At 38.1% G+C, this 17,013-nt stretch overlaps 1 protein-coding gene and 1 long non-coding RNA gene across 4 annotated transcripts; one reads left to right on the top strand and one right to left on the bottom strand.

Moving 5' to 3' along the window:
• The first annotated feature begins 928 nt into the window (after positions 1-928).
• Positions 929-2,659, top strand: LOC117161431 (uncharacterized). The gene is made up of 3 exons (XM_033342975.2): positions 929-1,067; positions 1,795-2,156; positions 2,367-2,659. Exons 1-3 carry the CDS (start codon positions 1,063-1,065, stop codon positions 2,495-2,497), a joined length of 498 nt encoding a protein of 165 aa, XP_033198866.1. The 5' UTR covers positions 929-1,062; the 3' UTR covers positions 2,498-2,659.
• Positions 1,900-16,737, bottom strand: LOC143302573 (uncharacterized). Of its 3 annotated transcripts, none has more exons than XR_013058158.1 (7): positions 16,111-16,737; positions 15,894-16,055; positions 15,402-15,739; positions 5,919-6,107; positions 5,776-5,838; positions 5,611-5,707; positions 1,900-2,034 (listed from the first exon to the last, which is right to left on the bottom strand). It is a non-coding gene; the product is annotated as an uncharacterized LOC143302573 (long non-coding RNA). The 3 variants fall into 3 exon arrangements; XR_013058159.1 differs by having other exon boundaries at positions 5,919-6,016; XR_013058160.1 differs by lacking the exon at positions 1,900-2,034 and adding an exon at positions 3,256-5,514.
• Positions 16,738-17,013: the final 276 nt, after the last annotated feature.

Here is a 17,013-nt window from a genome sequence, read left to right as displayed (position 1 = left end):
TAAGTAAAACAATTGGCTACCTAGGTTCTATTTTTTATATTACATTGAGAAAAATATAAGTTTGCGTAAATTTGTATATCCAATCTATCGTATAATCGTTATAATAGTTATAACCGTTCGTAGGTTGCACATAACAAGCCTCTGTTCGAAAATCGAATAGAATTGTCACAATGTGATATATACCATAACTCGTATCATATCGTGCTTTCAGAATCATAAACCCAGTGGAGCAAGGCCAGACCGGTTATCGATAGAAACGAAGAAATTAACGTGACGGCGCAGTGGTCGCCCTTTCAGCTCCTCTAACCGCGTATAAAGCATGTAATTCAAGATTTCCCAGGGATCGGTTCAGTAACGAGCGCGATCGGATCAGAATTGCGTCATTGTTCGCTTGCATAACTAAGTACAAGCACGTTTTCCACATGACCGGGACTTTTGCACTAACTGTACCGATCTTCGATCATTTCACCGTGATAACTTGCGTCGATCGACGATTGATATCAAGTTGCAATGAACTTCGAAGAGAAACATTTGAAAATTTGCAAAGGATCAAACAGAGAGTTTGATTACTTTTAAAAATGCAGATAACATTCGTATGGCGTAGATATTACACGCAATAGTTCACACGTAAATCATTTTTTAATCCATTATTACTTTTATTATTGTATTCTTCTTTTCATTTAAATATTCAGACGAAAGGAAATGTCGAATGTATTTGAAATTTGAATATACCGCGGATGTATTTCCTAAATATATTTATATATAACAAGTACATGGCTTGAGAAAGGTGAGAATTGTGTACATAAGAATCGAAACAGTTTGCAACGGAAATCATTCGAGTGTCGGAATAGAAAGAAAGAGTATCGTTGCCGTGTTTGACTTACTTTATTTCAGTTTTGACACGTATTACGATTATAATATACTAGGTAAATAATAATGAATAACGAAAATAAATAAATAAACATAGTAAGTGAGTGTCTGTGATAACATTTTAAGGTCCTAATTCGGCGACGAATTTAATTATTATCGGTTGTACGACTTCATTAACATAATAAATATAAAATGAGGTGAGAGATATTCAATAAATAATATAGATCCTAACTTTTTGTTGTCCGTATTCATCTTTGTGTTATAATCGTATTGTATACCACTTCTGACCATAAATCTTAGAACACCCGCTGATATTTAGTACAATGTAACGCTTCCTGCTCCTTTTATTTTGCACTTAATCTATTATAAATCTGTTACTCCATCCGCATTTCTAGAGCTCTCTTATGGTACAAAATACTAAATAAGAATGTTTTGTTAGAATTTTCCGATTTTAACAAGCAGCTTGTATGTTGATTATTTAGTTGTATGCAATTATTTTTAGATATTTTACAATATTTTATGTTCAATTTTTGAAACATTTAACAAACATTTTCTGCTAAATCCTTCAGCAGTGAACGTTACTCTATTTTGCCCGATCGCCCTTGTATCCATAAGAGACTCATCAACAAATAGGAAAAATGTTTACGTCACAACGACAGCGGATTCAACAGAGCTACCGTCCTAAATATATGAAACACGAATAAAGTTTGAGAAATGTCGCGTAACTTAACAAACAATATTTTTTTATCTTTAGATCTTCCATTTAATTAACAAAATTATCTTTATATTTATAAATTATACGTATATATTTCAACGGATATTTTATTCCACAATATTTTGCTCTATAACATTTTCGGCAAATACCTAATAAAGTTTCAGCAATTAGAGGTTCAGTAACGAAGGGATAAAGAAGTTGTGAAACAGTTGCAGGAGCTCGGGTTCAAGGAAGAAATCAAACAGCGGATCGAGTTCAAGCTGTCGCTGTAAGGTCATCAGAGCGGCGGACAGCACAGAACTCTCGACTTCTTACTCCTCTTCGACATCATCGTCTTCCTCAGACTCCGAATGTTCACGGTGTGAATGTGTACGGTGCTGTAATTCAAATTGCAGTCGTCGAAAGCGTGATTGTTCAAATCATGATCATTCATGTAATAGTCGTCACACCTGTAAAAGTACACCCAAAAGACGAAGTAAGTCAAACGCAAAGAAACAAATTGCATTGTTATGCAAGAAGAAGAATTCAAAGAGGAACAATTCTTCAAAGAGAAAGCCTCGACGTAGGAGAAGTAAGTTTTCTTAATATTGATACCTGCATCTTCTTTATAAGAAAAAGCTTTTCTTAAAATTACATCTACAACATCTTATTTAATTTTCATTCCTCAATCAGGCGACTAAATGATTTTTACTCTTAACGAATTACTATTTGTATTTGAATTCTCACGAATCGATCAGCATCTATTTGCACAAGATTGATTGGAGAATCGTGACTGTTCCAGGAAGTTCGTCGTCATCTTGGTGCTCGTGTTCGGGTTGCGATTGTTCGGAGAACTCGGAAGACAGCAACGATGAGTACGCCGTTACCTCATCGAGCAAAGCAAGGAATAAATCACGTCGTAGAACAAAATGATAATGGAACCGCATTAAGCTCGCCCTCGTAAACCCAATTCATTTGGTCACCAATCCTGATTTTAATATTTTTGTACATAACAACGATTTATTTATTAACTTTTTCGTATTTATTAAATTATACCGATAATTAGAAATGTCATTTTACATATTTGAAATATTATATTCCTTTATGACTTGATATTATATGAATAGAAATTTAATTAAAAATGATAAGAAGAAGGTGTATAAATATTGTTATTTTAAAAAAGAAATATATAATATTGCGTGAACAATAAAGGAAAACGTTTGTATGATACCGAGGCAACTTCTTGCCCAACTTTTCTGCTGGCTTGAGTCATACGTGCGCCCTATGTTAGACTAATTGCGCGCACGTGTGCCTCAACAGCACTCTTGCCTGCAGTCGGGCGTATCATCTGAACCGTGAACGATTTTACGAACCGAAATCCCCATTTTCCTGCTATACAACCGAATGTCTTTCGCGAAATTCCTATCTGATCGATAGTGCATTGCGTTGGAAATTGAGAAACTTCGTTTCAAAAGAAATACGTGAAAGTACTATAGATTGGCAGAGAATAGGAAGATCGTATTACAATTTTCCAAAAATTACAAAATTTGTGTACATTTAAATATGGATAAACTTTAGTGTAAATGGAAATTTTTTAAAATTGTTTAAAGATTTTCTCGAAAGGTACTTCGACGCATTACCCGAAATATGTGAAAATATAAAAAATATCTCTTTACAAATATCGAAAAAGAAGCTCTTGAAAAAAAATTGATTGAAAGAAAAATTTTGTAGAAATTTATAGATCTAAAAACTGTATCGTGGTTTTCCAAAGGTTAGAAAACTCGCGTCAATGTAAAGATTAGAAATATATCGGAAAGAAGTGCGAGGAATGTTTCGTTACAGCATTTTTCATTTATGACAAACTACAAGCTTTAATAGAAAGAAAATTCTAACAACTCCTCAAAGATAGGCAAATGTAAATAAGAAAGAAAAGAAAAAGAACAACATCCTCGTCAACCATGTTAACCCAATATCACATTGAACTTTTCCCTTTTTTACTTCTATTAAACTAAAGAGACTCTCGATACTAACATTACGAAACAACGTAGCGAAACGAGAATCCATCGCGTGAAATTGAATCGATCTCGAATGCAAAGTTGGACGTCGTGTAGTGGTATAGAAACGTATCTTGTGCCACGAAACAGATACAAAACAAATTCTGACGGCGTTTAGTCCCACAGGGGTACGAGTCACGATTATTTATCGCGCTTGAGCCGAAGGGTACGTTGTTAATTGGATTTAAGGGTCGACATCGTACTCCCTCGGCGGGATCAGGCGATTTCCCTGCTTTTCCTGCTTCGTATTCAGCCGTCCTGAACGTTTAATCGTCGTGCCCGATATTATTGCTCGACGTTGAAAGAAGAAAGCGAGACTAACGGAATTCGATTACGCAAGCTGATGGAGGCGGGAAACTGATCCACCTTGGCGGATTGCGACGATTCATTGGTATTTAGATAAGATTATTCGCCAATACATGCTAAGAGATACCTTCGCTATCGATAGTGAGATTTTATTGCCACCTGCGGTTGGGCTAATACGTATGCACGAAGCGAATTACAGTTACAGTTTGTAACATGCACATAGGCTCAGAAAAATCAAGTATCGAAACACGTGTGGAAAACTCTGATCATATATACTATATGTGTTAAAAATGTGTTAAAACATACAGTATATGCTATACAATATTAAATATTTAGTATTATCACGATCAAGTCTCGGTATCGTAAACGACTGACAGTCTCCGTACGCGAATTATGCGACAAGATCCTGCTCCAAATTGCGGAAAAGTCGATGAATAAAGCAGAAACGCGAAACAGCGATCGTGCGTGACGAGGAAAATCGATCGGAAGGCAAGGAAAGAAGGAACGTAGAAAAGGCTGCACTCGCAGAACCAGTCACGTGCGACCATGCAACGTGCTGACTGCACTTAGGTTCATGGTCTGTCTCTACCTTGCCACTGCAACTAGGAGTTGTGACATAATAGGCTCTCGCCACTTCACAGGCTATGCCATTCGTGTTAACTGCTGTAGCACTGAGAAATCGCAAAATACGCTACGAAATTCCCGATCTTTCAGCTTCTTTGATAAAACTGTTCTTTTTTTGTATTTGATGATACGGAAATATTTAAGAGTCGAACACATGCGATCAGATTTCAGTTCCTATAAATTATGTATAAATATTTACGGAATTTATATGGGAACACTCGCCATGGGTACGTCATCGTTTCCATCGGATCGTCAAATTTATACAAATATTTATATTGTATCTATGGTCTTCGTCTCGGTTCTGTTCTTAGTTAGACGATTTTGATTTAATATGGAATATCCAATTCTTTTTTTTACGCTACTTGACTTGATCTGACATACTTCAAACGGTGTCTTTTTAGCATATCCTATACACAAGAACAAGCATAAATACAAGCTTAAAAGCATCTCTCATTCATCGTTTTGCGAATATCGACAGTAAACGACATTACAATGTTATTAAACGAAACTGGGCGATATCCGGGGACCCGTTAGGATGCATCGGGGACAAGCGAATTAATACATACTAGATGCCGAACATACAGAGCTGAATAACTTCTTGCCTTATAATTTACCGTTAACGACAATTCAGCTCATTCATTGGATTACAACATGGACGGGCAGCTGTGTTGGGCAACGAAAACTCTGTTAAAGGTCCCAATCCAAACGCATTGTGTACAGAATCTAGGTAGGAGTAGTTATGGTTAGATAATGGCAACGCTTTCAGCATATAATTATCGTCTTAGCTACGCCGTATAATACATCGTTCTCTGCTCCGCATTCGCATGTCGTGAGCGCAATCGAACATTTCTCTCGACATGATCCCGTTTCAACATATCCACAACCCGTTCCCTCTCCGCCATATTTCTACATTCGTTGTTCTACGATCGTAGATTCGATCACCAGATTAGATCGACGGTAGAATTACTATAATACGCCAGAATTATTATAATAGCCAAAATCATGAAAATCGATTAGCAATCTTCTCCCTTGTTGTATTATATAAGATATTTCTCTATTTACCCTTTCTTTCATATCCTAATTCCATAAATCTGAAGCTCGAAACCTCGAAACCTCGGCATCAACCACTTCGCTGCAAATAAAAATGGAATTTCCGTTCCTGCAAAAAATACCAAATAATACCACGATATACGAAATACCATTGCATCGCTCTAAATACATACGTACCTCTGCTCTCTCAATCGTTGCTTGTTACAAACTGCTGCCGGGTTTTACAATTTGCAAATGTAACTGCATGTTAAATTACAGTTAGGACGTAATATACAGTACGATAATAGAAAATATGGAAGAAAAGAAGAAAAAAGCTTTACCCTTATAGGAAGACCCGGCAATCCAAAAGCGATGTTCACGTGTCGGTCATCGTGGCTTCTACGGGACCGGCAGGTTTTGTCGTTACGAGCTTACGCGGCTACGTAAGAATAATTCCATTTTCAGTGATATTGGCCAGCGTAACGTGACCAATGTCCACGTGGTCGCAAGCACGTGCACAGGACGCGGGACTGTTGCATAAGCGGCGAAGTTAGCCGAACTGAACCGAGAGGGATGACGAACTACATACTATTCCTCCGAGCACCCACGCTTTCCCTGATTTACGTGCTCTTTTTTATAAAATTTCTTTCTCTACTAAAAATATTACTTACGTGTCTAATCTCGCCCCCTTTGACAGTGTCCTATCGTTAATGGATCATCATCAAGATTCTATTATCGAAATATTAGACTATTATGATATGATTAAATTGGTTTTTGAAAACCAATATGCAATAATAAAATCGACGTACGTCGTTACCAAAGGCTGTGAAATAGTTTCGCTATTTAAAAAACTACAAACATTATTTCAAGGAGTGATATCTAAAATCAACGAGTTCATTAATGTGATTGTAGAGAAAGATATATTATATAACATTATATACCATATAATATACCATTGCTAATATTTTAAATCAATATTATCTATGAATTCCATAAAAAGGTGGTAAATACTGCTTCCACTTTTTAATTTACTATCAGTTTGTATTATGATAAAACATTTATACGCTATTACCAAAAATTTACTTTAATGTTCGTACACTGATGAACAGTAGTGTACACTATACATGTATGCCACTATAATATCGTTGAATGAGTACATTATCGGGGACCACGAAAGAGAATCTCCATAGAGACTTCGAAAAAGGATCGGAGTGGAAAGCAATTTTCTCAACGTCTCGCGACTAGCACGCTCGCGGGAAATATTACGTTACGATGTTGCACAACGCTAAAACGAGCCGCCGATACACGCGAAACGGGACCTCGCGTAATGAATCTTCATTCCTATAAATAGGCATGTATCAAACTGTCCGGATTCCTCGACACACTTCCAAGACACTCGCGCGACTCTTTAACAATGCAGAAACTCCGCGGCGAAGTTGTTTTCGTCGATATGTTGGAAAATGAGTTGAAGATGATTCAATGTCTAGGCAGACTCAGTTAATAAACAAGTAAACGACTTCCTACCACATTGCTCTAAAAAAAAAAAAAAAAAAAAGGATACGAACGAATGGAAAAAGAATTAAAAAATGGGAATTAAACTTATAAATCAATATTTTTGAAATGACCAAAATACGTATTTAATTCTAAAATCGAATAAAAAGATGTAGTTGTGATAAGAAGAAAAATATTCCTCGATCATGTTTTTCTTTCGCAATGTGATGTCATGTTTGTTTGTTACACGATGCTCCATGTTTAACAGACCGTAATATCTGATCGTAGCAATCGAGTTCACACTTAGTACACATCAGCTACAATGTTACGTTTACATATATAGCCACCTATGACTACAGTGGCAATTATATTGTCTCTTTTGGAACAGAAATTTGAGAAGCCAAGTAACTTGCTTCTTGGCTGACCTATGTAAGTCGCTACGTTAGATAACCATTTTGATTTCGAAATGTATAAAGTAAAGAGAAGTTTACCATGGAATAGTTTGAGTAATATAACGTTGAATTCGAACGGGAGCCAGTGCAACTTTGTCGAATGGCGTCCGTTCGAGTGGTACCGTTCAATGTACTACATTTCCCGGACCGCGGTGCGGCGCGGCGCTAAAGAGACGAATCGGTTGACACTGCCGGTCCAAGTAACGGGACGACGGAAGCTGTCTGAGCAACTTGTTCTCGGGAATCGTATACCTGGACAATCTGACACAATTGAATTATTACGAATTCATATGATACCAGACGAGAACCACACTATGAATCATATCTGCTATTTTTGTAAAGGAAAGCGGTTTTAAGATTCCGTATGTTGTCAGTCAATTCCATATGTACATTGCCATTATTTGGTGCTTCTTCGTCTTCTTCAAAATTTCAAAAATAATGTACTCGTCATATTATTGAAACATAGCTCGTCTTAATAATTACATCTTTGAGTTCCACAAAATTTCGTCGACTTATCAAAAGTCTTACCTACATCTTTTAACCTAATAAACTGATGAGTTATGTTACTGTAAACATGTAAACTAAATCATAACGCTGAATTGCGATGGTATCTCTGTTACATATACATCATATTGTAGTTATTATAGTTAGGTAGTTTTATTTTATAGTTGTTGGTCAAAATCATAAGACACGATCGTGAAGATTTTTTTTAGACTTGTTTAATTACCTCGCGGATTAAAATACTTCCAAGAAGCCGAGTAACCTACTGAAGACTAAAGGAAGCTTGGTGCCGCGTGCAAGAGGAGAAGAGGGTCGAAGAAGGGCAGCGGCGCGAATAACGAGCGCCTTTACGAAGCCTAATTCCGTCTCTGAAATTGGCCGGTTCCGTAGGGTACGTGGCCTGGTTCGTGTCGGCGCCGCGCGTTTCTAGGGTGCGACCAGCGATGGCTCGGGGGTTGCGTCGGGGTCGTTGCAAAAGGAACGGAATAAACAAAAAGCTTCTGGCCGGACCAGAAATAGCAAGACTAAGCGGCAACAACGGGACAAAGACTGCGCGGCGTGAGATTCGCCACGACGCGACGTACTGCCCTACTTGCTCTCTCGAGGATGGGACGGGGACGGGACGTTACTACGTTAAAAAAATCCACTTGAACTTCGCGGAATTGTTATTCCAATGGTTGGACCGGTTGCAAGTTCATTTTCCTATGAAAAAGATCTTCTATTGTATTAGGTTGCCCGAAAAGTTTCTTTCGTTTTATAAGGAACCAATAGACGCACAATGTTTTTTGTTTCATATTAGATTATTGAATTATGCACGAACATAATAATAGAAATACAACGAAATGGATCATGCCTAATTCAATAAAATAATATAAAACAGAAATTGTTGTTCATCTATTATCACCTTATGAGACGAAAGGAATTTTTCGGACAACCTAATACATTAATTTGTACGTAAGTTTCTACTTTTTGTATTGTGCATTTACTCTTTATTAAAAAAGATTCGCGAGCCTCGTGTTCTTCGCTACAAGTTCCAAAGACGCTATAAACTACTTCTAAAACGAAAAGAGAGAGAATTCTCGAAAGATTACAAGTCGGGAACGGATTCAGGAGCGGAATCTTCTGCTGCTAAAAAAATTCTACGTAATTCTCTGTCCATTTTGCATTCGGTAGTGAGTAAATCCTGGGAAGAGAGGAGGAGGTTCAGTGCGAAAGCGGCACGCTGTGCTGGCCGGGCCGGTTGACGTAATATAACGCACGGAGCGCCTCGTGACTCGTGATTCGTGACACGTAAGAAGACAGCCGAGAAAACGGAGGCTGGCATTGCCACCGGTGGCACGAAAAAGTAGGTTTCTGGAGCAAACCGAGAGCACGGCCGACAACCGTGTCGTCGAAACTGCATCGCGGAATAGAGTCCGCGACGCGAACTGTAACGCGAATCCGCGGACCGAGAATTTCGCAAGGGCAGTCGAGCACTGTTCGATCGCAGGGGAAAATCGGCCAAGGGGAACGAAGGATGGTCGACCTTTTGCACGCTGACTCCCACCCCGCATCGTCGCTGTAGCGTTTGATGTACGACGTTTTCTTGCATGCGAAAACCAGAAATGATCTTTTTAGAATTACTATTATGATAAAGAATAAGGCGTCTCATCTTCGAAAGTCTAATGTAATTTGTGGTAAAACGAAGAGTGTTATTTTGTAGTTTTGCAGTTCGATAGTGTACTGAAGATTGGAAAGAGCTGAAAAGGTATGCGTCTAAAGTTCACGATAATTAATTTGTATGTCGCGCGTGATTTAGCATCGCGTGTATCGTTCTTCTATTCTCAAAAGATTTCTTTTGGACGGAAATATGATAGAATTCATATATATGATTTTTCTTTTCAATTTTATACGAAAGTTTTTCTTAAAACGTTTATTTGTATTTGAAACAAGTATGCTTGTTCGTATATTAAAATTCAAAGATCTTAGCGGGCAATAAATACTGTTTAAATAAATTTCCTCATAATATACCTTCAAATAAAATTATATAATATTATGCATATATCGAATTATCTCAACAGTTAGCCTAATATTTATTCGTCACGCGGTTTAATCGCGAACATCACGATCGAATTCATGCCTCGGCGAGAACGTTTTTCCCTCGATCACCGCTAATGGATCGCTACCGGTAAATAATCCACGTTTCGAGCAGTGCACGCGAGCACTTAATATGTAACACAAATGTATTCATATAGCAGCGCAAGGTAAGTTGTTGCAATCGAGCAGTTACGCTATTACATAAGAATCGCGCAAGCGTGATGCAAAGACGAGGTGTAAAAGAACGAAGGGAGATAGAGGTTGGGAAATCGACGAATCGAATACATTGTACCTTGACCCCGCAACTGAATCGCAGTTGAAAAGCAGCTGAAAAATCAACCAACCACCGCCGTTTCTGCGTTAGATCGCAACCGTTGCTCTGAATCATCCCGCTCTGGCATCAAACTTCTGTAATTTATTCGCTGTGTTAAGTAACGTGTTAAGGTTATTAAGTAAGTGTGCCAGGACTGCCACCATTGCTTCTGTTTTATGAGAATCGTGCTCACTCGTTGGGAAATAGGATACGAACGAAGCGATGCAGGCGAATCGTATAGTTTACTCGAGTAGATAGTCAGACAAGTGTCACGTGTGTTGAGAAACCGTCACGTGTCTTCATTATAAAATTCGAGTTCTGCTATCTAAACGCGTTATTAACTGGCCAGTAGAATACTCGTGCCTGTACATTGCACATACACTGTCCAGCACATACATTATGCATACGTGTTAACGACTGCATATTGCAAAGTCGATGACGAAAACAATTATTATACTTTCGACCGGACAAGATGTTTACGAGACGAAGTGATGGCAAGGATGGTTGAAAATTACCCGGCTATCGTTAGATCTAGCTTAAAAAATAGGAATTTGATTTCCGAGGATTCTGGCCATGAAATGAAAACGATAGAATAGCTTCTGGCAAGACAACCGTGAGAGACGGCACTTAACCTAGAGTCGTCGATAGGGTATGATACGAGAACTTGCTTTTAACGTGTATATGAAGGTCATTGTATAAGTACATAATGTCTATACATCCGTAGGTTCGAACGTAAGAATCTTATCGTATTTATTAATGGATGATATAATGGATATAAAGAATATAGTAGGGAACAATACGATAAGTCACAGCTCCTACTTTTGAAAGGAAAGCAGTTTTAAAATTCAGTATGTAATTAGAGATAAATATGTAGCTATTCGAAGCCGATAAAAATATTCGTTTTTGCTGTGCAGCAGCTAACCGTATCGAGTGTGTTAAAAACTTAATCGACAACGAAGAAGATCGTTTTTCATTCTGTCGCTGTAAATCGACGAAACAAAGATAACCGTTGTATCTGTGCTTTCCCAACGGGCTTTGCACCCTTGCAACTGGTATCGACGAGATATTTCAAGCGACGCCATTTATTAGAGTCTTCGCTATCGACACTCGACACAACGACTCCCTTGCTGGCGAGGCTCGTCATCGTACAACCTCGACTGTCACGGTCTCGGTTTTCCGATGAAAACATCTAGCAAAACGTTTCGGTTTCTTCATCAACGTTCACTTTTCCGTCTTTTTCTTTTCGCGCCACCAAATGATCGTGATCCTTAAACGTTATTTCTAGCGGTTATTGTGACCCGGAGATATTCGTCGAGCTAAATTTCTAGCGAATCAAGCGATTAAGCGTAACACGATTTTCGTCGTTAGACGCTTCCTCTACCTGCTGACATCGTCGAGTTAAGTTTCGAAAATGATACCAATGCCATTACATCAAAGGAAGTGATTTAAAATTCACCTACATTTCGATGAATTTTACACAGATACGTAAATTTCTCAGAGTCTACCGGAGTCTACTAAATTCGTAATACGATTTTTGATCTGTTCAAGATTCGCTAAAATCCATTTGCTCGTACCAAGAGTCTTCCTATTAAACAAATGATCAAATTCTCGATACCAACTTATATCTCGTGAGAACTCGACATGTTTTCGCACAAAACCGATTAACGGCGAGTGCGCGCTACTCTAGGATTTCCTAAGCGCGCTTTAGCCAGGGGAATGGTAAAAGTTCGCGGCGCGTATGCGCGCTGACACCCGCGTATTATGTCAGATTTCAAGCTTGTTACGTAACCCGTCCCATAAGCGAGTTAACGAGCGAGCGGCGCGTTCCAGGGCCATGCCTATCGCCTCCTCCTTCACCTCCTCCTTTTCCCCTCTTTCGTCCATCTGAATTTCCTTGCCTCTCCACGTTCACCAATGATCATTGGGATCGTTGAATAAATCTGGGTTAGAGGAGCTATAGTTTATAAACTGTACGCGAGTTTCATCGTAACAGTACAATATAATAATTGGTAATGTGTGATCTATGTAGAATGGGCATTTTTACCTATAGTTCTTGAATGTCAAGTGGCTTTGACACCATGTCACCTGGTCGAATGATCTGTGATTTTCGTCTAATTGTTACGAGACACTTCAAGTATCTTTGACTTCCAGATTTACGACGATATTAGCCCTTCAATTTCTCAAAACACCAGTAGCTGCCATTTTTCACTTACTTTATAACACGAGCAAACTGTTTGGTTATAAGCTCTAATATATTCTAAAGACGAGTTTAATATCTATTTCAGTGTATCCAATTAACAATACTATTATGCCTACAGAACCTTTGATTTGTAATTTTTAAGGAAATTAATTTCTTAGAATCCGTTGTTTCGTCGATCAATAGAGATAAAAATGAGCAAAATCTTTCATATTGCGTGATAATCCGAGAGAATCATTCTTAATATGAACACAATTAGTTCTTTATCACGTTAACCGTAACATACAAGAACTGGAAATTTTTAGATGATTTGACAGTTATAAGATACAGTGTATATGTACAGACATACAGCTTACCACGAGAGCATTTGATACATATTATTTAACTTTGTTTGCACAGACGTAACTATGAACTTTGAACCGTCTTTACGAGTAATTTTCCACTGAGAATTATCGTACATGTTAACGTGATTTCGCCCGTTAGATGTATCCTGTCTGTTGATCGTGTGGACGGCATTGATTCATTCACTCTCACCACGAACCTCGTATATAGTTAATTGGAGGAGGAAAATTAGAAAAATCAGCGTATGACATTCATGTATGACAGTACTTATTCGATGATTCACCATCGCTGAATAGAAACAACAAAAACGTTTTGTGGAGTGATTAGTTTCTTGCGAAACGTTTGGACAGCTTGGGATCTCGCAATGTTATTGACGTATTCCGCGACGTGCAACGAACATACCAGGCGATGCTTTGATAACAAAATCAGCCTCTTCGCGGGATGCAAAAAACAATTTAACGAACGCTAGCGATCTGCTGCTGCCATTTCCGACTCCGTCCGCGACAATACCAGTTGACGATGACGATTGCGAAGAATGGTCTTCTTCTTTCTGGTTATTGAATAACGTAACACCTTCCACAATTATCTTTTTTACTAGGTTGTTTTAAGAGCAAAAGATGTCACGATCAAATTTTTCGATTTTCATTCCAGATTTTCACACGAGTACGAAGACCAGTCTGTCACTTTTAGATCTTCGCTTATTTTTTATATACCGCGTAAATATGTAGATATAATAGAGAGAACTAGCTATTATTTATTTAAATTATTTCTTGATCTTGAAGTCAAATGGATTTTAACAGAAAGATTGAGATTAATCGATAGAAGCGAATCAGGATGCAGTGTTGACAGATGTCCCAAAGTACTGGAAACTCACGTGGTCTAACGCACCGCTACGACCGAATCTTTTCTCATATCGCCTCTGTCTTTGTCAGTGGAATGAAAAAATAAGATCGACCTCAAACGTGGGAGGACGGATAACCTCGGTGTGACGTTAAGTTAGGTCAGTTCTACGAATTTAGCGTATTGCATCAGCGGCATATCGCTCAAAGTCAGTCGACAAAAGTTTACAATCGGAACTTTTTGAACTCGAGAATGTCGAATCTTGTTCTCGTAACACGTGTATTGCCCACAGCCTTAATATTACAATGGACGTAAATATCAAATAATTTCAGCGAAACTTTTTTCTCCTTCTATTTCCTCTTTTTCAATATTTAAATCAAATATTACATATTTTTTTTTTAAATAAAATTCGACCAATCAAACAATCTTCACGAAATTTAATTAATTTTCCTTATCGAAGGACATTTAACGATAAGGTTAACATAAGCAGATGTATTTAAACTTGAAACGACCCGGTAGCCGGGAACGCGTTGTTTCGAGGTCTTGATTGTTTTTCGCCAGCCTATGAGTACGCGTGTGTTTTTTTCGAACCGCTACGAGTGCAACGATAACCGACCACGCCATTTATTGACGCACTTTCGAAGCGCCTAAATACGTCTCGATTTTATACCGCATACTACTGAATGATAAAGCTACATTGAGTATTTTTATCGTGTCATTGTTATTCGCAATCGACCGATATTTCATATCTTTTGTTTGTTGCTTGTCGATATTCGTCTGTGGCAGCCACCATTATGGCGTGTTACATTTGGAAAATCTCAACAAAATTGATAGTAATTATTTCCATTTCTTTTTATAGTATCGTAATCGCTAACAACGACGAATAATTCACGCAGAGAATTATGCATAGATATAAAAAATTTATTCTGATCGATGATATCGAAGATTACTTAGAATCCTAAAAGAAGAGTTGGAAATTTATTGTTTTACCATTGGAGCGGTTTAAAAAAAGGAAAGGAGAAAAAAGAATGTAGAACAGTTACGCAATCGATACCGTGCGGCAAGGTCAGTTACATCGGCTCGCATCGAAAATATCGAAACGAGTAAAAAGTGGCAACGTCATTGGCTCATTGTACATAATACGCGCGTTGCGCAATCGGTATCGATCGAATTTGCGAACATAACAGAGGATAATTATTTCTTACGCTGTCACGGTACGACGCGTAAACAACTCTCCAATGTTGAAAATAATTTAAAAAGTCGTTGTTCCTACATTTTTCTGTAAAACTATTCTCTGTCTCAAAAAAAAAGAAAATATTTTAAGAAAAATAACGTTTTATATACCTGGATAAAGTGATACCAGAATATGGATAACAAAGGCCATCAACGATATAAAATCGTACAAAGCATAACAAGCTTTTTTATCGAATGAATGCGTTGGTGTTCGTAACATGTATATAACAGTTCGCAATATGTAATAAATTAATTAAGTGACGCGCGATCAATTACTGGGCTGAGAAATTAAAGGAGAGAGGAAGGAGATGGATGAAAAGAGGACAAGATGATGTTAAATGGAATATGATAAACGAGCATGTTTTGGAAAATGTCTTACCGCGGTCTTCTTGCCTTGCGCCTTAATGAGATACACCCTTGAAGCATATATATGTATATATGTAATTAACGAGCATGTTGCGTGTCCTCTTACTCTTGTTTATCATTATTGGCCTCGAACACTCTACGTAGCACACACTCGATGTTTATTTCTTTTTCTTGGCATATTCTTCGTCTGGTAAATATTTATGCATCATATTTTTTGTGAAGTTTAGTAATTTAATATATGTACATTCGGTATTTAAATTACTTATATATATTAATTATTTATATTTGTAGTTAGATAATGTTGGATAACATTTGCTTCTTATTATATTAAACGATATCGGTATACGTTTCCTATGAAATGCATAATATATTCATAAAAATGTTCTATGGTAAATAGACGAGTACTTTCATAAACTTTCATAAAACGTTCAATGTATTTTTATATTTGTTCTTAAAGACATATCATTTAAATTTACTAACCGGTTGAAGATATACATATACTTACAGTATTATAATATATTACGTCGATGACACAGTTTCCAATTTCGTTTCCCTGTTGCACAGCGATTCGTATGGTATGATGTAATCACGCGGAACAATCGAGCGAACGATTATAACGAAGGCGAGTAATTCGTATGTAATTCGTCGATCGGCCATTTTATTCACTCTACGAGGAAATCGGTCTACAAGAATTACGCATCAATTTATCGTGCGTTACTCACCAAGCCGTTGCGTTAAATGAGCCGACAGATGCCTCGAGGTCCTCTCCTCGGATCTATCGAACCTACAACTTGTTGAAATCAGCGAACCAAGAACGCTTACGATTCTATTTCGACCGATAGCAGATCCACGATGCGTGGGTGGAGCCACATTCGAGCATTCGAGCTCGGATCAGGCTCGCTGTGACAACCTCGGACATTTTAGGACCTGTCGCAGCTAAATTTACGCGAATCTGTTACAATATAGGCGTTTAGCTAATGGACTGCAGCTAATGGAACAACGTGGCAAAGGCGACACATTCGTAGGAATTTTTTTGGCAAAGTTAGAACGTTCGATTATTCGTTTGAGAGTGAGGGATGTTGAGGTGAGAGTGAAAATGGTTGCAAACCTCGAACTCTGAATCCGAATCTAAAACGAACGAAATTGAGGGTAGATGAGCCGAGCGGAAAAATCCGCGAAGCGGGCGGATTAAAGACGACGAGCGGAGAAGCGGCGCGGAGAAGCGGCGCGAAAAAGGAGACGCAAACGAGGCGATTGCAGGAAGGACAGATATAGATTAAACAACAACAGGCATGGCAACCTCGGCTGCATTTAAGAACGCAAACATATTTGCAGACATCATCCGGGACTTGATAACGCGTTATCAACGGCGGTTACGGTACAGCTGATTGTCATATAGCTCGTTTATCACGAGCGCGAGCTACAAGCGTGAACTTCGCGAATTTGCTATTTTAATCGGTGCCGTGATGTAATTGTATGCATAATAGTGGTTGCAGTTAAATATAGTCGGGAAATAGTAGGCATCGATCAACGAACACGCATGTGCAAACTGAGATCGATCACTAAGATCAAATTTTATTTTCTTCTTTATTTAGAAAAGTAAGATCTTTTAATTTTCATCTTTT

The sequence above is a fragment of the Bombus vancouverensis genome, chromosome 4, assembly GCF_051014615.1.
Source record: "Bombus vancouverensis nearcticus chromosome 4, iyBomVanc1_principal, whole genome shotgun sequence".
Classification (NCBI taxonomy): Eukaryota; Metazoa; Arthropoda; class Insecta; order Hymenoptera; family Apidae; genus Bombus; species Bombus vancouverensis.
The sequence above is the reverse complement of the archived record's forward strand: the minus strand, read 5'-3'. Positions and strand labels throughout refer to the sequence as shown.

Coding starts and splice junctions, on each gene's coding strand:
- LOC117161431 (XM_033342975.2), top strand. Junction 2,157..2,366: donor AAAGCCTCGACGTAGGAGAA/GTAAGTTTTCTT, acceptor TGACTGTTCCAG/GAAGTTCGTCGTCATCTTGG.